This window comes from Hyperolius riggenbachi, chromosome 5 (assembly GCF_040937935.1).
Source record: "Hyperolius riggenbachi isolate aHypRig1 chromosome 5, aHypRig1.pri, whole genome shotgun sequence".
NCBI lineage: Eukaryota > Metazoa > Chordata > Amphibia > Anura > Hyperoliidae > Hyperolius > Hyperolius riggenbachi.
The window spans coordinates 399,712,692-399,736,932 of record NC_090650.1 but is presented as its reverse complement, the minus strand read 5'-3'; the positions used below and the strand labels follow the sequence as shown (position 1 = coordinate 399,736,932).

Sequence of the window (24,241 nt, the reverse complement as noted above, 5' to 3'; positions counted from 1 at the left end):
TGTGGAGTTGAAAATGGCATAACAACCTATAGATACTAGTACTATAACGTTCCATAGCCTGTTACCTCAAAGAAATGGTCTATGGGGTTAGAATAATAGCCTCCATTATGTAAGGAGGACATGATTAGACTGTACTGCAGACTCTTCACTCTCCATAGAAAGGAGTCCTGGCGTGGAGAGATGCTTCATGGCCAGAAGGTAATTGTGAGAAAGGAAGACAGTAGTAGCTAAGTACCTCTTCCACCTGACATTTCCTAGGCCAGGGTTGTCCAACCCCAGTCCCCAAGGGCCAAGATCTTCACACATTTTTGGCACCCCTTAAATTGTTGGGCCTGAATCTGGAAAAGTGTGGTTCATCAAGTAGAACATATTTCTCCATTCCTCTGTCCATCCTCAACACTAGTATGGATATGGCTCTCCAGGCTGAAGTTGTCAGCCCTGCCCTTGTTTAAAGAGAACCCAGACCGATGCTTGGGTTCAAAATCAGATTCCATGAAGAGAGGAAAGTCTCAGTATCTTATTGAGGGTTCACTCGGTGGTCAGAAGCACCCCGTTGCTGAGAGCGGTCCCCTCCACATCGGGGGTCCTTTTCCTGTATCATGACTCAGCAGTAGTTGTGCGAGCCCGCCTGGCTTACTGCGCATGCGTGGGCGGGCTCGGTCGGCTACTGCGTGTCCACGATTCAGGAAGAGGAACTGCTCTAATCTTCGTGGAGGCCCTGCTCAATGGCGGGGACAACAGAGTAGTGAGGGAAGCCGCAATAGGATCCTGAGGCTTCTCTGTCTTGAAGTGAACCAGAGACGAAGCACCCTCATGTATTTTACCATATATCTCAGTGGGAACATTAGAGAAAACACCTACCCTGCTCTCTGCTTCATCCTTCACTGCTCAGCCTGCTTGTTATCAGCCCTGATAAAATCCCTGACTGAACATTCAGTCTGGCTTTGCTCAGGAATCATTATAGCTGAGTCATTGTAGCAGAGCCAGAAGGGGGCAGGCTTGGGCTTAAAAAGACATCAGGGAAGACAGACTCTGCTATAATGATTCTTGAGCAAAGCCAGGCTGAATGCTCAGTCAGGGATTTTGTCAGAGCTGATAACAGGCAGACTGAGCAGGGAAGAATGAAACAGAGAGCAGGGTAGGTGTTTTCTCTAATGTTCCCACTGATATATATGGTGAAATACATGAGGGTGCTTCATCTCTGGTTCACTTTAAGTATCTGATTTTGTACCCAAGTTTTGACTGTGTATACTTTGAAAATAAAGATAACTCTCATTCTTCTAGAAGGATTGTTTGATATAATGTTAGAGGACTGTAGTGAAAATAACATTATTAGTAAAATAGCTTATTGTTTACAGTATTAATTTATAGATGATTTAATCAGTTTGCCCATTGTAAAATGTTTCCTTTCCCTGATTTACTTATTGAAATTTATCACTGGTAATGACATCTTTTTTTTTTCTTAACCCCCTTGGTGGTACGCAGTTTCTGAGGCTGCGTCCGCCAGGAGGTTTTTTGCCCCCCAACATTTTTCCAAACGCTTTTCGGTTACTGTCAACTGCTACTTCCTTCAATAAAATGACTTGCTGAGTTAAAAAAATTTTTTTTTTTTTTAAATGTATTGATTTCATCTGTACAGAATGCTCAAGAGTTCTGTGCACAGAGGAAGATATTGCTTGCTTGGCAGTTGGAAAAAGCTGTTATTTCCCACAATGCAACAAGGTTTGCTCTGGACCTTGATCATGACGTCACACTGTGGGAGAGGTTTCACCACAATATCAGCCAAACAAATCCATTAGAGGAAAGGTAAAGATTTCTCATGGAAAGGGGGCATCGGCTACTGATTGGAATGAAGTTTAATCCTTGGTTACAGTCTTTAAAGAGACACTGAAGCGAAAAAAAATATATGATATAATGAATTGGTTGTGTACTATGAATAATTACTAGAAGATTAGCAGCAAAGAAAATATTCTCATACTTTTATTTTCAAGTATATAGTGTTTTTTCTAATATTGCATCATTCTCTAATATGTGCAGATTATACAACATTCGGCATTCAAAATGATTCTTTCAGAGCAGTCTGTGAACTAATGAACTCTCCTCTGGCAGAGGAAAAGTAAATAGTTAACTAACAGTTGAGATAATAAAAGTCAGAAAACAGCCCTCTCCAAGACTTTTGAAAGTCGTAGAGATAATGGCTTTTTTGTATAGAGATAACTAGTGGAGTTTCTTAACTCTTCCTGTACTGGAAACAATTAGACTGATGTATCTGATCTTAATGTTTTATTTCTTAGCTGTACTACACATATAAATCATAATATCATAGTTTTTTTTTTCACTTCAGTGTCTCTTTAATACGTACACATAAATGCATGTTGCATGCAACATGCTGTTCCTCTACAGGAGGGGTGTAAAACTGAAATACAAAGTGGTTCGAAATTCAACACTGAGACCAAGTCGCAGGCCAACTTCAATGTCTAGTGGCTACCCTCCCTTTTAAAGATCCTTAATGTTTAGTGGCCCTCATCCCTCTCCTATACAGTTCCCAGCTATCTAGTGCCACCCTTCCTTGCCTATACAGATCTTTGGTGTCTATTGATTTTCCTCTCCTCCTTCATATGGCTACCCTGGTGATCTCGGGGTTTACCTCCAATATAGCATCCCTAGTGGTCTACAGTGGGCCAAACATAATGCAAAGTGGGGGGCCAAATTTGATGGCTCTGAGGGCCAGTTTGACATGTATGCTCTACAGAGCTCCTAGGTAGTACTATCATGCTGGGAGCAGATCTGTCGTAGCGTTCTCAGTTTACCAGGTCTGCCGTACAGTTCTTGTCAGCTCTGCAGCCCACCAACACAGCCGTATAAGACCAGACACTGCTGAGCATCTGTTGCTGGATGCTGCTGAGCCTTATAGTGCAACATCTGGATAGTCACACGGTGCCAAACCCTGCACAAAACATGCTGTGACCTCTAAACCTTCCCCCGGGTTCAGCCGAGTAATTAGCACATTGTTAGAAACTGTCTCCCAAGATGAAACCGTAACCGTTTCTGGGGCGCATTAATTGCGGCACTTATCCGTTGTGACCCGGCGTGCCATTTGTCATGCTGGAATTGCTGTGTGGTGACACAGACAAGAAAGCTCTGCTACTAATGGAGAGGAAATATAATATTTGATAGAGAAAAACAATTCAACATATGCGGATGACATTAGGAATGATAGCTCTGTCTATAAAAATAAATGTTATTTTGTTTCATGTCACAGTAATTGCTTCCTTGGATGAGAGCCTGCGAGGCTGGAAAAAGCCCCAAATTTCCAGTTTTGTGCTGATCGTCCCAGAAGCCCTTGCTGCAAGCTGAACTTGCAGAGGAGTGGAGGAGGTTTCCTTCGCTGGGATCACCTTTCACAGAATGGGGTAAATTAGATTTTACTCTTTGAATTTTGTTCACTTCCTCCTCTGGCAGGAAGTAAACAGAGTGAAACCGCGACAAAGACAGCAACATTAAAAGTGGGGAGGAGTTAGATCTCTCCAAGTTTGTATTCTTGTCCCTCATATTATGTCCCTGGGGCCACAAGGGTCTGTTCTTAAGCCATGGAGCTCCTAGGGGCTGAAAGCCAGGGAAAATGTCACTGACGGTAGTTAAAGAGGAACTCCTGTGAAAATAATGTAATGAACAAAAAGTGCTTAATTTTTGGATTGTGATGGTTAAATTGTCTGACTTTATCAGCCGTAATGATACTTTGCTCTAATTCTCTCCTGGAACCTTTACATATAAAAAGCTGAATTTGCATCTGTTTTCTAAAACTGGAAACAATGCTTCTTCCAGTTTGCAGATCACATCTTTCTTAAAGAGGAACTCCAGTGAAAATAATGTAATATTTTATAATTATTATTTATCACGTGGTGACATTTTTACTGCTGGAAGGTGATGTCAGTGGAAGGAGATGCTGCTTGCTTTTTTGGCAGTTGGAAACAGCTGTTAACAGCTATTTCCCACAATGCAATGAGGTTCACAGACAGGAAACTGTCAGGACCATGGTCCTGACATTACACTGTGGGACAGGTTTCACCACAATGTTAGCCATACAGACCCTCCTGAGGATCCGTTTGAGAAAAGGAATAGATTTCTCATGAGAAAGGGGGTATCAGCTACTGATTGGGATTAAGTTCAATACTTGGTCACGGTTTCTCTTTAAACACCAAACACTTATTCCTTTTCCACATTGTCCAAAATGAAAACATTTGAAATTCTTGAAGTTGAGCTTTAATGTAATCCCAAGCTGAAGCTCTGCTTCAAAATAAGACAATACCCTGAAGAGAGGGAAGCCTCAGGATCCTATTGATGCCTCCCTCGTTGGTCTGAAGTCCTTCATGCTGAGTGTGGCCCCCCTCTATGTCGGGACCATGTAGCGCCTCTTCCTGCATCGTGGCAATGCCTTGTCGCTAATCTTTGGGGGAGGGGCACGCTCAGCGACGGGGGACAACACAGCAGGGAGGGAATCCTCAATAGGATCCTGAAGCTTCCCTCTCTTTAGGTAATTATCTAATTTTGTACCCGAGCTTCAGCTTAACACTTTAAGTTTTCTCCTTGGTGATATTTTCATACCTGATCAATAAAATGCCTTTTAAGCCACCAGCAAGCAAGAAAATACTCAGAATCATGTTGACAGAACTTTTTCACCTACTTGTTGGTACTTTCCCAAAGGCAGAGTTCCAGAAGTGTATTTAAAGGGACACTTAAAGAGAAACTCCGACCAAGAATTGAACTTTATCCCAATTAGTAGCTGATACCCCCTTCTACATGAGAAATCTATTCCTTTTCACAAAGAGACCATCAGGGGGCGCTGTATGACTGATATTGTGGTGAAACCCCTCCCACAAGAAACTCTGAGTACTGAGGTACTTCTGGCAGTTTCCTGTCTGTGAACCCTGTTACATTGAGGGAAATAGCTGTTTACAGCTGCCAAAACAGCATACAGCAGGAGCATCTGATGGAGTCTACATCGGCACCGGACAGCTGCAAGGGGCTGCTGGAAGCCCCAGGTGAGTAAAACTCATTTTTTATAGAGACTTAAGGGTCCCTTTAAAGCAGAAGATGGAAAATTATCTCCTAGGAGAAAGGTAACATGAAAGTCCATTGAATTCTATGTTACCGTTCACAGTAGACATTGCGATGTAAAGCATCCGGGAACATTTCATTGCACGGACACAAGCGATTTTCTGTCAGGTCAATTAACACTAGTGCTGCTGATTCACGCCCAATATGCAACCGTCCACCAAGCATGCCATCCACCGTAACGTGTATGTATTAGCTAGTGTGAAATAGCTCTTATGAATTCTTTCTGATATGTATGACTAGAGCTGTGGTCGGAGGGTGTAATAGGGTTGTATCTTAAAGGTGTCCCTCTTTATAATTTCAACAAGTTAGGCGTTATGCTGATGTACTAAGACTCTCTCCATGCAAGACTTTGGGTATGGCATATGCCCTGGATAACATACCATCCATTGTATTTACTCTCACGGTATATACATTCCTCTCACTGTGCTGCCCAAAAACACTTAGATTTGTGCCTCAGCAGTGACAGTGGCCCAAAGTGAGGGAACTGGAAAGCACTTCACATTGACTGCCAGGGATGGAGTGGCACACTTCAGGGTAGGAAGTGATGTCACTGCTCACTTCCTGTATTGAAGTGTGCTTCTTGGTCCGTCGTGTTCTCTGCATAGAACTCTCCTCTCTCTTTACTTCAAGATGCCACTCATCTGCAGGACTATGTGGGCAGGTAGCGCACTCAGGGGGGAAACTAATTCCCACTATTCTCCTTAACATACTTAACTATTTTGGTGACAGAAGCATGTATGGGGGCTTTGCTAATAACCTCTAAATTCATGCATGAAATAATGCAAAATTACTAATAGCTTATTCGAAATCAATTGATTGTCCAAATCGTAAATATGTATGGCAGAAATTGCGTAAAATTACGCCAAATTTTGTGGAACCGTAATTAGCAGATTACGATCATTACTACAGTATCTACGCCTTGTTTGAATCAGGTCAGCCCAGCACCCCCTGGTCTCCCCACAATAATTCTCTGGACTGACAGTGAGATTCTGGATTTATGAGATCAAATCTTGTCATTTTTTCCACATCTAGCATTGGCTCAGGCCTGGGATTAATATCCTGACAATCCAGCACTGTGTGTCCGTCTAATAAATAAACTGTGGTAAGATGTCTCACTTCTGAAGGGCTCAGCCTTGTCAGAATATTTGGAAAGAGCTTCCCGAAGTTATTCCTGTGAATCTGTGAGAGTTCTGTAAGCTAAACAAGACATGTCATGTATTTATACATTGCTAAGTCACTGTTTTACTGTCCAGCCATTAGAAAGCCTCACGTGTGATCCTCCAGGCATAAATCATATCCAGCAGCTGCCCAGAAGATGCCTACCAGTGCAGAGCACCATGAACAACAACATTTGGAGGTAGATCCCACCCCACCAGTGCAGAACAGCTTCTGGCTTTAGCATCAACACTTTGGAAAGGCATGACCCACCACTGCAGAGCCACCTCTGTACTTACCATCAACAAATGGAGAGGCTCATCCTACCATGGCAGGGCCACCACTGTATTTAGCATCAACACAAGGAGAGAGGTACACCGTGCATCCCATCCCACCACTGTAGAGCAACCTCTGGACTTAGCACCAACACAGGGGGAGAGGCAGATTCCACCAGTGAAGTAAAGCCTCTGACCTCAGCACCAGTACATGAAATAACTGAACCCTGAGTATAAATCATAAGTGGTCACGTGATGGAATCTTGCATATACCCAGCGGAGGCAAAGCTTGCCATGTCTCAATTTTGGAAGGACAACCCCTCAGCACACCTAAACTGAAAATAAACTCATGAAGTAGTTAATTGAATGTGTAGTAGAAAGTGTAAGTAAAACTTTCCTGTTTACTCCTTTTCTTATTTTCATCTTTAGGGGTCACATTCTAACTCTGAAGTGTGCAAAGCCGCCATTTTGGTACGACATACAATCTTGTTCATTCAGCTGCCAACAACAAAATAATAATTATCTGTTAAGCATTTCAGAACCCTTTTATTATCCGGATCGTTTGATCAGTCACATACCACAGAGGGATTGATTGTTTTGCACAGCGAGGGAAATGAATGTGTGTGTTTTTTTTATTTGTTCTGTAGATGTGTATGTGTTGTATTACAGTTGGGTTATACAGTATGCGGTGTTGGGTTATACAGCAGCACTATAAGGTTATTCGTGGTATTGGGTCATATTTAGTGTATGTTATGGGAAGGGCATGTTCTAATTACAAAGGCCCCCACAGCCAAAATCAACCTGATTGCCCCTCCCCTTCCCTGACAGATGGAGTCGGAGTGGATGAGTCTGAGCAATTTGTAGCTACATGGTGGTTTCATAAGCTGAGAAGTCGAAGTTGGAGTCGGATGATTTCTGTACCGACTCCACAGCCCTGCGGGGGGGGCGCTAGAAAGGTTTCAGCAGTTTAGTGACTCACCTGTCCCAGCTAACATGTTCTCCATAAATCCATGGCTCCATGCTTCCCATCTTCATCCCCACTAACCGCCTCCGGTTCACTGTGGCCAGTGGGTATTAAGACGGGCATGCACAAAGCCACAGACTAATGGAAGAGCGCTCCGACCAGAACTGGTAAGTCGCTGTAATGCTGGGAAATTTTGTATTGGCCCCCAGAACCACAATAACGTTGGAAAGGGGACGTCAGCTGGCTCAGGGTTCTGGGGCCCCTACAGAAGCGTTACCCCTGGTTATGAAATAGTCGTAGTAATTCTACCCCCCTCTGCTCCTAGACTTTTATGTTTTCTCTCTCTCCGGAGTTCTTTTCTTTAATATCTCTACTGGAATCTATCAGTGGATCCAGCTTGCCGTATTTCACTTATTTCCAGCCCTGGTCAAATTAATAAAGGAAAAGAGGGAAAACTCCATTAAGAAGTGTAATTAGTCATTGCTGACAGATAAACTGCATGGAAAATAAACGCTTATTTCTCCCGCGGGTGTTTCTCGTTCAGCAGTTTTAAACAAATCGATTATTTCAGCCATCATTTAATATAATGACTCTGGTGAAAGGGGCCGCCACTGGTCCAATCTCTCTTGTTTTTCTATCGCTGGACTCTCATTAAATTTTTATTCATGGATAAATATTTTTAAGTCAGTGTTATTAATACTAATAGGAAAATCGCCCAGAAGTAGCATCGTCCCTGTTAATGGGGAGAGGGGGGGAGTCTAGCTGGAAATGCTCTGCACAATAGATCAGGCTTGCGGACAATGACTATTCAGTAATATATATGATGCTGCTGGTGCTTGATAACAACCAGCAGGAGGAACACTGCAGAAAGCAAATTAGCCCCTAAATTTTTAGGCACTCACGTTCGTGACCAAAAGTTCTACAGGCACTTGTATTGACCTAAGGGAGCGGAACAAGACCCGTGAAACGCGTTGTCTACCGTGCATGAACAAACATTACTTTTTCCATTAAATAGTGGTTTATCCTTCCAAGAAGGTAAGAAATGCTTCTCATATATACAACATATAGTAGTATCATATCATCAAGGGCATCTCCACCAGTGTTTTTTAGTATAGTCCATACCCCATGGGGTTTCTTTTAGTCACAAGGACCTTTAGTCTTCACAACTAATCCAAGTGAGCGACCAACCAGCATCTGCACCAACAGACCTGGGACACAGAGAGGGGACGGTTATATTACCGGAGGCTCAGATGGTGGTTTCAAGTTTTGCAAGCCACCCTTGTGAGTATATAATACAGTGGTTTGCAAAAGTATTCTGCCCACTTGAAGTTTTCCACATTTTGTCATACTAGTGCCACAAACATGAATCAATTTTTTTGGGAATTCCACGTGAAACACCAATACAAAGGGGTGTACACGTGAGAAGTGGAACGAAAATCATATATAATTCCAAACATTTAAAAAAAAAAATAATAACTGCAAAGTGGGGTGTGCGTAATTATTCAGCCCCCTGAGTCAATACTTTGTAGAACTACCTTTTGCTGCAATTACAGCTGCCAGTCTTTTAGGGTATGTCTCTACCAGCTTTGCACATCTAGAGACAGAAATCCTTGCTTCTTTGCAAAACAGCTCCAGCTGAGTCAGATTAGATGGACAGCATTTGTGAACAGCAGTTTTCAGATCTTGCCACAGATTCTCGATTGAATTTAGATCTGGACTTTGACTGGGCCATTCTAATGCTGGGCATACACGGCATTTTTTTTCTTATCAATCGAGCCGCTGATGGCTCGATTGATCATTTCCGACGTGTCCGATCACGTGGCGGATCGATTCCACGCTCGATCCCCGCGGGCGGACAATGGAACAGAAACGAAGACAAGATAAGAAGTGCCCGCGGGGACGAGCGGGAATTGATCCGGGCGCTTGCGGGGACGCTCCGGAATCGAGCCAGCGGCGCAAAATTGCATCCGTGTATGCCCAGCATAACACATGGATATGTTTTGTTTTAAACAATTCCATTGTTGCCCTGGCTTTATGTTTAGGGTCAATGTCCTGCTGGAAGGTGAACCTCCACCCCAGTCTCAAGTCTTTTGCAGACTCCAAGAGGTTTTCTTCCAAGATTGCCCTGTATTTGGCTCCATCCATCTTCCCATCAACTCTGACCAGCTTCCCTGTCCCTGCTGAAGAGAAGCACCCCCAGAGCATGATGCTGCCACCACCATATTTGACAGTGGGGATGGTGTGTTGAGAGTGATGTGCAGTGTTAGTCTTCCGCCACACATAGCGTTTTGCATTTTGGCCAAAAAGTTCCATTTTGGTCTCATCTGACCAGAGCACCTTCTTCCACATGTATGCTGTGTCCCCCACATGGCTTGTGGCAAACTGCAAACGGGACTTATGCTTTTCTGTTAACAATCGCTTTCTTCTTGCCACTCTTCCATAAAGGCCAACTTTGTACAGTGCACGAGTCGCAGCACGACTAATAGTTGTCCTATGGACAGATCCCCCACCTGAGCTGTAGATCTCTGCATCTCGTCCAGAATCACCATGGGCCTCTTAACTACATTTCTGATCAGCGCTCTCCTTGTTCGGCTTGTGAGTTTAGGTGGACGGCCTTGTCTTGGTAGGTTTACAGTTGTGCAATGCTTTTTACATTTCTGAATGATCGCTTGAACAGTGCTCCGTGAGATGTTCAAGGGTTTGGAAATCTTTTTGTAGCCTAAGCCTGCTTTAAATTTCTCAATAACTTTATCCCTGACCTGTCTGGTGTGTTCTTTGGACTTCATGGTGTTGTTGCTCCCAATATTCTCTTAGACAACCTCTGAGGCCATCACAGAGCAGCTGTATTTGTACTGACATTAGATTACACACAGGCGCACTCTATTTAGTCATTAGCACTCATCAGGCAATGTCTATGGGCAACTGACTGCACTCAGACCAAAGGGGGCTGAATAATTACGCACACCCCACTTTGCAGTTATTTATTTGTAAAAAATGTTTGGAATGATGTATGATAATGATGTATGATTTTCGATCCACTTCTCACATGTACACCACTTTGTATTGGTCTTTTACGTGGAATTCCAATAAAATTGATTCATGTTTGTGGCAGTAATGTGACAAAATGTGGAAAACTTCAAGGGGGCCAAATACTTTTGCTAACCACTGTATTTACTGTACGTGTGCTTACATCTTTGTCTACGGATATTGCACCATTGGGCTCCTGGTCTCTCTCATTCACAGAGACTTGGAGGTAACAATCAAGGATCAAAACTTTTTCTAAATTAGCCCTAGTTATTAAAGAGTACCTGAAAGGGAAAAAAAGTGCCACAAATAGATACTTACCTCATTAGAGGAAAGCTTCTGGACAATCCAGAGACTTCCCCTGTATCCATCACCTCCACCAATCCAGTAGTGGGACCTCCCAAACCTCTCCAACCATGGCTTATCAAAGAGTGACAGCCACGCTCCCATGCAAGAACAAGCGATGCTGCATTTTGTAGGATGCCTCACGCCAGCCCTATATGAAGCCAATCGTGCTCGCCTTTTTCCACCAAAGCCGAGCAGCTCCAGGCTGCTGCACAGGTGGGAGGCGTCCTGCGCAGCCCAGCTGTGCTTGTTGACGGACGGGATGACGCTAACGTGATGGGTAAAAGTAGATTTTTTTACACAGGTAACGCGTTTCGTGGGTACAATCCCATTTCCTCAGGCCAATAAAAGTGCCTATAATGTCAATGAGAGGCTCTCAGGAAGATGTATTTCCTTGAAGTCCTGAGAGTCCGACTTTATAGGCACTTGGCCTGAGGAAGTGTGCTTGTACCCACGAAACGCATTGCGCGTGCAAATAAAATCTACTTTTACCCATCTCGTTAGTGTCATTGGAGAGGTAAGCCACCTCCATCTTTTCTATTTTTATTGTGCTTTTAATTAAGTTTTATCCATACATAACCATACTCTTCACCCTTGTTGTCACTACTGGAATGCACATTTGAACTTCATTCATAGGACTGAGACAAGTCAAATGCTGTCCCCCTCCTCCAGCTCATTGTGCAACACAGGTACTCTTTAGTTCAGCTGTTCTCCTCCTGAATTGGAGACCGGGGAGGATGCAGCTCAGAAATAATGACTTCTGCTTCTTTCTTGCCGATAAGTTGTAACAATCTCCCCAGACTTTAACAGGCCAGTAAATGGAGACATCCCATATATCTTGCCGGTGTGTCCGGAGGGGGAAGCATTACGCATGTAAAACAAGACAAATTGGATGTAAAGGGTATTAGCCATGCCTGGGATAATGTTTTATGCGTGTCATTTGTAGATCCTCTAGTAAAAGGCCTTAAGCTGTTGACATTGCTCGGTAATTGTAGAAACATAAAACTTGTGCAAACAGATACCATCATAAAAGAATCCTCCATCTCATCCTACCTGGCAGCCTATTGGAAAGCAGATTAGTGCGGAGATATTTCAGGGACCTTCTAAGCCAGATCTTATTCTCTGTTTGTAATTGCCAGTGTTGAGTTCCATCACTTGTACTAACCTTTCATTTTTGGGGATCAAAGAAGTGAGAATGAAAGGCTCAGCTTATGAAAAATGATATATTTTATTAGACAGTTTGCTTATGTAGTCTTAGTCTGGAATAAATCTGTATATGAGAAATGTAAGGACGTAATACGCCTCTGAACGAATCGGTTATACGCTGCTCTGCAGCTATCTGGCTTGTATTAAAGTAGAAAGCCGAGGTGAATACCAAACAAACAGCAAAGTATATGTCCGAAATACAATACAGGTCTCCTACCTACCAACTTCTGTCCAGCCAGTCCTATGATTCAAAAGGCCCTGCCAGGCAAGCTTAGCCAGTGTGATGGCCTCACTTTTATCCAGTGAGGTTTAGCAATACAGGTTTGCATATGTGTATCAGCGCTAAGGAAACAAAGTGGCCGCTGCTGAGAGAAGAACAATGTCCAGAGTTCACAAACAGGTAAATTATATATGATCAGCGCAGAGTCCAACAACAGAAGACGAGTCTTCAACAAAGGATAAAAGCAGGCAAATCTCCACCGCAATAAATATTGGGGTCACGGCACAGCTCTGCATTCATGGATACCTAAAAAAAGGAAAGAGGCTTACCAGCTGGTGACAAGCCACATTACAAGGTTGTATCAAGGCTTTGGTAGGACATCAGGAAGCAACAGTCTGTCCAAGATCCACCAATTCAGCAAAGATTCATTCGTGAGATGAATCATTGCTGAATTGGTGGATCCTGGACAGACTGTTGCTTCCTGAGGTTTAGCAATACAGTTTGGTCATTGTACCGCCCACAGCCTGCTGATTGGACAGTAATAAATCTCTCTTTCCCCTCTCTCTCCTTTTGTAAGAGTTTCAGGGGTTGTTAATAGTGATGAGCAAGAATTTCACATAATCGTAATTTCACATCCTAATTCGCAATTACGATATGAAATTGTGATGCAAAATTCCAGATAAATTGTAATTCATTTTGCATATAAACAGATTCAGGAACCGTAATTTCTCAATTTTGCGTAATTTTGTAACAACTTTAGGGGTTAATAGCCAAGCCTACAAACCTACTGTTGTCATTGCTACGCATGTTAAGGGGAACAGTGGGAACAAGTCAAAAAATACATTTGAGATGAATTATTTTGAAAATTCAATTGAAAAATGTTATTTAAACTGACATTTTTCCTGAGTTTAAAAAAACATTTTTCCTTTGCATAGTCAAAATCGATTATCTCAAAAACGATGAGGTCTTTTTTGAAAAATTCTTTTTTTGACTTGTTCCCACTCCTCCCCTTTATTTTGGTGAAGCAGCATGTATGGGAGCTTTGCTACGAACTGCTAAAGTCAGCACAAAATAAAGTGGCATTTTGTGGAGTTACGCAAAATTACAAAATGGATTAGGCAAAATCAATTGACTGTCCAAATCGTAATTATGGATGGCTGTAATTGCGAAAAAATTATGCGTAATTTTACTTTTGCGTAATCGTAATTAGCGGATTACTATCAACACTTGTTGCCTGCTTCACACTGCAGTGAAAAATGGACATTTCTTGGTCCTTTTGCCAGATCGCATTTCTGACAGGCAGTAGCGCACCAACATTGCTTTGTTGCAGCTGATACAAATCCTGAAATAAATCTGCAGTGTGTCTATTTCCTGCTTTCATGGAAGCAGGCGAAGGGTTAACATCCTGTGTTTACATATTGGCTATGTCTGCAGAGACTACCTAATTTCTGTGCTGACACAGCTGAGAGCTGAAATTACACTTGTGATTACTGACAGATGAGGGAGAATTAGGCAGGCTTTTCTCACTAAAAACACACAGTGCAATTCTCTGTTTTCATGATATGATCTGCGCATGGAGAAAAAACGTTTTAGCCATTTATTTAGGAAAGGGTTCTTTACAGAAAGAGTGATTAAGATGTGGAATGCATTGCCACAGGAAGTAGTTATGGCAAACTCTATACCTGCATTTAAAGGGGGCTTAGATGCGTTCCTTGTCTTGAAAGACATCCATGGCTACAATTACTAGGTAATGCCTAATTATGTTGATCCAGGGATTTTATCTGATTGCCATCTGGAGTCGGGAAGGAATTTTTTTCCCTTTTGGGGCTAATTGGACATGCCTTGTACGGGTTTTTCGCCTTCCTCTGGATCAACAGGGATATGTGAGGGAGCAGGCTGGTGTTGTACTTTGTTCTCTGGTTGAACTCGATGGACGTATGTCTTTTTTTTCAACCAAAAGAACTATGTAACTAAGTGCAACTCAAAGTCCCAACCTGCAAGACAAGCGGAGGCGTTTTCCATGCAAACCTATGGTGGAAACGCATCTGCTCAGTACTGCATTCCAACAATGCACTGCCGTGCATAACATTGAGCTATTCCATTCTGTATACTTGAATGTGAAAAATGCTGCAACAGAGGTGCTGTACATTTCTGGAGTGAGCCTGAGCCATTAACCTTTCTAGCAAACCTGAGCTGAAAATGAACAAAGAGAGACAATTATATTTATCTCCCTACCCCTAAAAATGACTCCCTTTTTTAAATCACAGTTTTATTATTTGTTTAAAAGCTAAAAAAAAAAACAGGTTACCCATATTTTTCGGACTATAAGACGCACTTTTTCTCCTCCAAAAGTGGGGGGAAAAAGTCAGTGCGTCTTATAGTCCGAATGCTACAAATTTGGACCTGCGCCTGTGTTCTCTATCCCAGTGTTTACTATGTATGCATGCCGCCCCCCCCCCCCCCCCCCCTGTCAGCATTTCCCCTGTTGCAGCGTCTGCCTGCACTCTGTGTCCCCGTGTCTGCTTTTCCCCGGTGTTAATGTGTGCCCGGTATTTGCATGTCCCGTGTCTTTAACACATATAAGTAGCTGCCACGTAGTCATCAGTCATCAGGATGTCCCCTGTTATCCAAATACGTACCGCTCTTGCAGCTTTTATTATCGCGCTGTCTGCCGGTACCGCCGTAGCTTGTATCAATCAGAAAGTCCCGGCCGACTTTGCAGGGAAATGCACCAATCAGGCGGGGGCGCTAGCCTCAACAGCCAATCACGCTGCGCAATGCTCACCCGATGGTGTTGAGGGCGGGACCACCTCTCCGTTATTGGGGCCAATCACAGCGCCCCCCGCCTGATTGGTGCATTTGCCTGCAAAGACGGACGGGACTTCCTGATTGATACAAGCTACGGCGGTACCGGGGAAACAGCGATAATGAAAGCTGCAAGAGCGGTACGTATTTGGATAACAGCAGACGGCCTGATGACTATGTGGCAGCTACTTATATTAAAGACACGGGACACGTGAAGCAAATACCGGGCACACATTAACACCGGGGAGTGCAGGCAGACACGGGGAAAATGCAGACACATGGAAATGCAGACATGGGGAAATGCAGACAGGGGGAAATGCAGACAGGGGACACAGAGTGCAGGCAGACGCTGCAACAGGGGAAATGCTGACATGGGGGGCATGCATACATAGATGATCAAGCTGAAAGAGAGGCATGTATTTGATACACTGCGGGGGGGGGGGGTCGGGGGTCGGGGGACAGCCTGATGATGAAGTGTATGTTTTTAAAGACACCAGACATGCAGACCAGGACAGGACATGCAGACAGACACCGGGAACATAGAGTACATGCAGATACAGGGACACGCAGACACTGGGGCACAGGGAAACATGCAGACACTGGGGACACAGGGATAGCAAACTTTAGGACAATGGGGATAGATAATACTGGAGTCTGGACATGGAGGAAACAGTGGACAAGGGGACAGAGCACAAGGCATCGGACACTAGGACAGAGGACACAGGTGGACAGAGGACATTGAGACATTGGTGGACAGTGGACACCGAGGGACATAAGTGAACACGGGGCACAAGTACAAGAAGGACATAAAGGAAGGCATAATAATTAGACAAAAAGGTCCATAACACGCCCCTGTACCATGGACGCACCAGGTTTAGTATATTATTTTTTTTCCTGAATTTTGCCCTCTAAACCTAGGTGCGTCTTATAGTCCGGAGCGTCTTATAGTCCGAAAAATACGGTAAGTGTTTTATTGTCTCGGCTGAATGACAGTCTTTCAGTGTCCCAGACCTAAAATATATTAATTATTGACCTTTTTTCACCAGATGCTGGGAAATTGCATGATCTTAACGCTCCTTTCTAGGGATATCACAGAAATCACATGATCAGACTGGGGAAATCACATCAAAGTAGTTATTTTTTTTGGTGCCGTAGCACTGGGCGCTACTTGGCGACTCCATATACTACAATGTTAATCGGGTATGGGGCAGCTGGTTCTTGTTTTGGGCTGTATATCATAGCCAAGCACCAGGATCATGTATAATTTGGCTACAGTGTGGACAAACTCCAATATCATCAGGGACTGTGGTTTAGGGTGAGGGGATAGGAACAGGGTTTGGCTATAAATGGCTGAGCCCCAAAGGTTAGCGTTTAGGTCTCGTTCAGATAAGCTAGCAGGGAAGGAGGTTAGTGTTAGGGGTGTATATTAGTGTATTATTTAAATATGGGTATTCTAGTGGAGGGGGGGATAGTGTTAGACATGTAAATAGGAGTAGCATTAGGGGTATTCTAGGGGAGTGAGGTTAGTGTTAGGCAAATATAGAGGGATTTTTTGCTTATGGGAGGGAGGTTAGTGTCTGCCTCAAAACCTTTGGAGGCAGAGCCTTCTTCATGCATGCTACCCCTACCCTTTGTAACTCCTGGATACACCCAATCAAGACAACTTCAACCCTGGAGGCATTTAAATCTGAAAAAAAAAACCTGTTTAGTCTTGTATTTATGATCACATAACTGTTTCCCCTGTAACACATTCTAATCCAAACATATACAAGTTTATGAACGTTTGAGTCCTATGGGAGAAAAGCGCTTTACAAATAGTATTGTTGTTGGTATTGTAGCGTTTGGAATAGGGAAGCAAAGAGTAGAATATTTGTAAAAGAAAATTGCTGATATTCTATCAACAGTAACCCATGCCATATATAAAAGGCGGGTTTGCTAAATGTACCCAATCACATGATCACTGCTGTCCTCTCTGGAAAGACCTGGGAAATCTATGATAAGTGCTGTTTTCTCCAAGGAAACCAGGAAAACCAAATGATCGCAGCTCTTCTCTCTAGAGTCTGCAATTGCTACAAGAAACAATGTAGGGTAACCAATTTTATGTATCAGAAAGGGAAATATGAGATTTGTAGAAATCCCTCTAGCGAAGAAGTTCATGTCCTGCTGGGTGTATAAGCAGCAGACACAGGACTGTACGAAGCTGTGAATGATGGGTGGTGGACTTCCTGGGCCATCACATGGGATGTCCCTCCCTCCAGCAGAGACTCGTGAATCATCCAGAGGGATTAGATTGCTTCCGTTACTCTTAGGATGAAAAACTGTCCCTTTTCTTTTTGATACTTCTAAATAATCGCCAAACAAATTAACGATTTCCGTCATTCTCTGCTCAAGAGGAAGAACGTAATGTCATCATTCATTCTATTCTGGGACACTCTGGTCACAGCAGAAAGTCACGCCCGTTATCCATAAATCACAGCTACTAAAGGCTAGGGCCAGGAAATGAAATTGTTTAGCTCTTTGGAGTGCAGAAATGGGTTAGAGCTTCTTTTGAGCTTTACTGCTGTTGTCACTATCTGGGGGAGCTTTCCTTACTTCCTGTCTTGACAGGAAATGGGTAAATCTCTCCAATAGGAACACAGAAGGCAACAAGTAAAACTTTATTTGTAAATAAAGTGGGAGTGAGAACTGAAAGTGTTTCTGCCTCTTATTTATAAAGTATATAAAATATATAAAGAAAATATCTCTGGTGAAAAGAAGACAACATGAACAACCAATGGTAAGCTTGAAAGGGAACCAGAAGCTGTCATCTAATTCTCTAATAAATAATGCCAGTTGCCTGACATCTGTGCTGATGCAGCCATATTTATTTCCTTTTAAGCAATACCAGTTGCCTGGCTATCCTGCTGATCCTCTGCCACTCATACTTTCATCTGTAGACCCTGAACAAGCATGCAGCAGATCAGGTGTTTCTGACACTATTGTCAGATCTGACAACATTAGCTGCATGTTTGCGTCTGGTGGGATTCAGACACTACTGTAGCCAAATAGATCAACAGGCCTGCCATGCAACTGGTATTGTTTAAAATTAAACAAATATGGCAGCCAACCTCGAGTTCACTTTAGGTCATTGACTGAGAATTAGCATGCAGATCAAATCCTGTGACTTTGATTTGACTATTGGCTGCATGCTTGTTGCAGGTTTGCGACTTAAAGGGATACTGTAGGGGGGGTCGGGGGAAAATGAGCTGAACTTACCCGGGGCTTCTAATGGTTCCCCGCAGACATCCTGTGTTGGCGCAGCCACTCACCGATGCTCCGGCCCCGCCTCCAGTTCACTTCTGGAATTTCTGACTTTAAAGTCAGAAAACCACTGCGCCTGCACGCCCGTGTCCTCCCTCCCGCTGATGTCACCCTCCTGGTGACACAGACCATACTGGGCCTGCGCTGTGCGCTCTTGATAACATCAGCAGGATCGAGGACACGGCAACGCAGGCGCAGTGGTTTTCAGACTTTAAAGTCTGAAATTCCAGAAGTGAACCGGAGGCGGGGCCGGAGCATCGGTGAGTGGCTGCGCCAACACAGGATGTCTGCGGGGGACCGTTAGAAGCCCCGGGTAAGTTCAACTCATTTTCCCCTGACCCCCCTACAGTATCCCTTTAAAAACAACTAAAACTCCAAACTCGGCATGACAGCCAAGGGAATGAAGATGGCAGCCTCCATATTCCTTTTCTTTCAAGTTTCTTTTAACAGCTGTCCACACTATTACAGTATGTTTTTCCATAGATTGGATTTACAAAGTTAACTGTCATAAAAATGTCTTGGTAGACCTGGTGGACCTTTCTTGTTCCATGTTTCAATCTACTCTGGCATTTGCCTAGTGATTCATGTATAGGGTGACACTATGCCCACTGATGCATGTGGCTTAGTTCAGGTCTTCTTGGATTCTGGTGATCTCTCGGAATTGGCCCTCATAAGGAAAACCAACCACAAAAGCCATCAGCCAGTCCAGGTCGTTGTCTCTGCCACATGGCAAGGAGGAAAATATTTGCATATCTCCTTTAGCCTTTTGTGAACACAGATCACTACATTACCAATTTCTTTACTATTTTCTTTTTATCTTTTTCACCCAGCTGGAGAATTACATAGTGGACAGTATGAAGTCAGAAATGGTGCAGATGCAGCAAACTGCAGTTCAGAACCAGACGGCCACCATGCTGGAGATCGGGACCAGCCTGCTAAGTCAGACAGCGGAGCAGACCCGGAAACTAACCAATGTGGAGACTCAAGTAAGTGACACGGCTGTGACATGATTTATAGAGATTTATATTATATGATGATCAAAAATAAGGAGAAGGAAGGCCGATCGGCACTGCAGGTGCTTTATTCCATATGCAGGCACAAATACAGTACACAAAATGCAAGGATAAAATATTCACGTACCATGGGATGGAGAGTGGTGTGGTGGTGCGGTGGGTGCCAGGGGAAGGTGCCTGACGGCCGTTTCGCGCTATCAATGCGCTTCAACGGAGGCTAGGCTCCTAGCCTCCGTTGAAGCGCATTGACAGCGCGAAACGGCCGTCAGGTACCTTCCCCTGGCACCCACCGCACCACCACACCACTCTCCATCCCATGGTACGTGAATATTTTATCCTTGCATTTTGTGTACTGTATTTGTGCCTGCATATGGAATAAAGCACCTGCAGTGCCGATCGGCCTTCCTTCTCCTTATTTTCGAATATCTACTCTCCATTTTTTGATCAGAGCACGCAGTTTGCACCAGAGAAATAAGAGAAGAGAGTGTGTGTTTATCCTGCCTGGACCCTCCCAGCATCAGCTGTCCTTAGCTGCAGTGCCAACGATTTTTCTTCCTTTTTTCCTCCCCCTCCTCTGGCTCACATATTATATGATGATATACTGTAAGCAGGTATTAGATAGGTAATGGATGCCATGAGCAGACATTGGACAAAGGATGATAGGAGCAGCAATTATACATGAGATGATTGGGACAACCGTTGGACAAGAGATGATGGGGCAAACATAGGACAAGAGATGATAGGAGCAGCCATTGGGCAAGAGATGGTAGCGGCAGCCATTAGACAAGAGATGATAGGGGCAGTCATAGGACATGAGATGATAGTAGCAGCCATTGGACAAGAGATGGTAGCGGCAGCCATTAGACAAGAGATGATAGGGGCAGTCATAGGACAAGAGCTGATGGGGCAACCATTTGGCAAGAGATAAAAGGGGCAGCCATTGGACAAGAGATGATAGGGGCAGGCATAGGACAAGACATGATAGGGGCAGCCATTGGTCAAGAGATGATAGGTGCAGCCATTTGATAAAATATGATAGGAGCAGCCATTGTACAAGAAATTATAGGCACGGTTATTGGACATGATAAGGGCAGCTACTGGAAAAGAAATATCAATTGGATGATGGGAGCAGCCATTGGACAAGAGATGCTAAGAGCAGCCATTAGGCAAGAGATGATAGGAGCAGCCATTGGACAAGAGATGCAAAGAGCAGCCATTGGACAAGAGATGATAGGAGCAGCCATTAGGCAAGAGATGATAGGAGCAGCCATTGGACAAGAGATGCAAAGAGCAGCCATTGGACAAGAGATGATAGGAGCAGCCATTGGACAAGAGATGCAAAGAGCAGCCATTAGACAAGAGATGATAGGAGAAGCCATTGGACAAGAGATGGTAGCGGCAGCCATTAGACAAGAGATGATAGGGGCAGTCATAGGACAAGAGCTGATGGGGCAGCCATTGGACAAGAGATGATAGGGGCAGGCATAGGACAAGACATGATAGGGGCAGCCATTGGTCAAGAGATGCTAAGAGCAGCCATTAGGCAAGAGATGATAGGAGCAGCCATTGGACAAGAGATGCAAAGAGCAGCCATTGGACAAGAGATGATAGGAGCAGCCATTGGATAAGAGATGCAAAGAGCAGCCATTAGACAAGAGATGATAGGAGAAGCCATAGGACAAGAGATGATAGGAGCAGCCATTGGACAAGAGATGCAAAAAGCAGCCATTAGGCAAGAGATGATAGGAGCAGCCATTGGATAAGAGATGCAAAGAACAGCCATTGGACAAGAGATGCTAAGAGCAGCCATTAGGCAAGAGATGATAGGAGCAGCCATTGGATAAGAGATGGTAGGGGCAGCCGCTTAACAAGAGATGCTAAGAGCAGCCATTAGGCAAGAGAGGATAAACAGTAGATCTCTACTTGTTATCTATTAAATAGTTTGACAATTTGATCTGTTTATTTATTGCAGATTTGTGCAAAGGAAGTACCTGCCAAAAGAGAAACCTTTCTAGTTACTCATTAGTAGATAATTGTATTTTACATCTTACCAGTATATGCTTATTTCAAATCAGGAATCAAGCTTTGTCCCTGTATCGTGTTACATATTCTGTCCAAAAACTATTTTTTAGGTGGAGGTGCCCAAAACTATATAAAAATAGTAAAAAAAAATTAAAACGAGAGGTGTAGTTGTCTTACCTCTCCCATAGAGCAGCCAAAGAAGCAAATATAACCCTTGAATGTTTAAGAGTTTATTGCACACCAAAAATTGCCTACTGGCCAGCATGGATCAGACTCAAGCGTCTTATCGGTGGTTGCCAGTTATAAGTATTCAGAAATTTGTGGGTGATTTTCCTTACACACATACCTCTTGTCTTGGTGTTTTAACATATTCCATGATTGGCTCCTGGTATCCTGTCTCTTTTTTGTGTGTTCCCAATCCATGGCTCACCTTGGTCCACACCTTTCCCGACCTGTCCAAAACTAACTTTATTAAAGAGAATGCGTGTATGCGCTCAGCAATCCTAAATAATCACCGCCAATCTGTAGTTCGTGTGCTATGGCAAATTCTGTACACACTGCAATCGAACTTATGGAAAATAGAACGTGCTCTCAGTCTATATAATAGGCACCAAGAAGAACTATATCACCCAGCAAGAAGCCAAACACAGTTCAGTCCCTCAGCTTGAGTAATTCCACAGTTGTGAAGATTATCCTCTTATGTTGCATATGTGCAATAAATGTGCAATAAAGCAGGAGACATAAATAACATAGCGTATCTCTGTATAGACCAGGGGTCTCAAACTCAATTTACCTGGGGGCCGCAGGAGGCAAAGTCAGGATGAGGCTGGGCCGCATAAGGAATTTCACAATCGCGGCGCATCGCCGCCTCTGCCCGCCCCTCTCACTCTTCCTTCACAGAGAGGGGCGGGGAGAGGCGGCGATCCGTGCGGCGATTGACGTCAGGAGGGGCAGAGCTGAAGCTGAAAGCTCTGCCTCTTCCAGAAAATGCTGGCGGATTGCCCCCCGGGCGATTTGGGGGCTCTACAGCCCTCGTTTAGCAGCGGGGATGCGGCGGATTACTTGGGAGCACTGAAGCGAACTATAAGGAGGCTTTTGCCAGCGAGGGCCACAAAATATTGTATCGAGGGCCACAAATGGCCCACGGACCGTGAGTTTGAGACCCCTGGTATAGACCATGTGCCTCCACCTGCACCCCGAAGTGGCACTCCACCATCAAAGTATAAGGTGACACACAATGCCAGTGCTGGGGTGCTTGGTCACTCCCCCTATGTGCACGCACTCTCCCTGCTGGCTCTCCTGGTTCCGGAGGTAGGATTATAGAGTATTGGGGGAAGAAATCTCGGCAACCTCCAATGTCGCTAAAACTCAAGACAAAAGCTACATAGCATAAAACCATTTTTCTATGATCTGTGCTGTGTGGGCTCTTCAGCCCCCAGCACAGATCAGGTGGCAGGCAGGGCGATCAGACTTCCCCCCTTTTTTTCCCACTAGGGGGATGTCCTGTAGGGGGGGTCTGATCGCTGCTGGCTTGTTGTGACTAGCGGGGGGGCACCTCAAAGCCCCCCTCCGCAGCGATATTCCCCCTCCCTCTCCTTCCCTTCCTCCCCTTCTCCATATAGGCGGTACAGGACAGCGATCTGTCCTGTACCGCCTCAGATAGGCTTTAGCCTATCAGATGGCGGCAATCCCCGGCCAATCAGAGTCCGGGGATCGCCAATCTCCTTTATGGCGCTGCTGTGACAGCAGTGCCGTAACATGTAAACACCGGGGATTATGTCCCCGGGTGTTTACATTTAGCCTGTGAGCCGCGATCGGAGGCTCGCAGGCTGTTCACGGAGCCCCCCGCCGTGAACTGACAGGAAACGGACGCTCGAACGAGCAGCTGTTTCTATGGAAACCCAGGTGCGACCAGCCACCGCCGATAGGCGTTGGCTGGTTGTTAAGTGTTTTAATATAAAAAGAATAAAACAGCACTTACAAATTTAACTACGGGTTACGTGGCTACAATCTATGATGGTCATGCGACATGAGAAGAGGATAATCTTCACAACTGTGGAATTACTCAAGCTGAGGGACTGAACTGTGTTTGGGTACTTGCTGGGTAATATAGTTCTTCTTGTTGCCAATTACAAAACTAACTTTTGTCTACTGGCAAGAAATATTAATTGTGTGTGGCCAGTCCAGGTCAGTCTAGTACCTTTCCACTTATGTTAAACATGCATAGATCATGGAGTGTCAACCCTGCAGCCATATAGCCAGTCTGCGCACACTGCAAGCCATACAGGCCCTTCTATGCCTGAAGTTACACTCTGTCACCCTCGGTAATGGAGCGGCAGGAAACATTCAGCAGATGCAATCCATTGAAGTTGGGGAATCAGTGTCGAGGTAGCAGAATGTCTATTGTTTTAGTGTTTTATTCCTATAATGAAAACACTGAATGCGCCATTCATACGTAGGCTGAGGTCAAACAGTAAACTAAACAGCATTAACGTTCAAATAAACACTGCGGCTAATAGCTGTGACTGATGCATGCGTAGCCTAAATACACGGGTCGCCTCTATTCAACCTTCTTTGAAGCAGATTATTAATTTGCAGTAGAGTCCCCGATTTATTTTCTTTCGGAAATGTGACTCTAGCCATAGAATGATGATACCTGCGACATTCTCTCCGTGTTCTGCAACAGGACAGAGGCCAGAGCTGCAGGCGGCGCGCAACTACGGCAAACGCCGTCCGGACGTTACAAAAACATTATTGTAATGTGATTTCCATGTTATAACGGATGAACTTAAAA

At 44.2% G+C, this 24,241-nt stretch overlaps 1 protein-coding gene across 3 annotated transcripts in view; it reads left to right on the top strand.

Moving 5' to 3' along the window:
• Nucleotides 1-24,241, top strand: part of ANGPT1 (angiopoietin 1) — a 354,139-nt gene that overhangs the window by 192,266 nt on the left and 137,632 nt on the right. For all 3 annotated transcript variants that reach the window (XM_068237917.1, XM_068237916.1, XM_068237915.1), the window contains one exon: nucleotides 19,243-19,398. In XM_068237917.1, coding sequence (XP_068094018.1) covers nucleotides 19,267-19,398 — 132 coding nt within the window. In that variant the 5' untranslated portion in view covers nucleotides 19,243-19,266. The remainder of the gene's footprint in view (nucleotides 1-19,242; nucleotides 19,399-24,241) is intronic.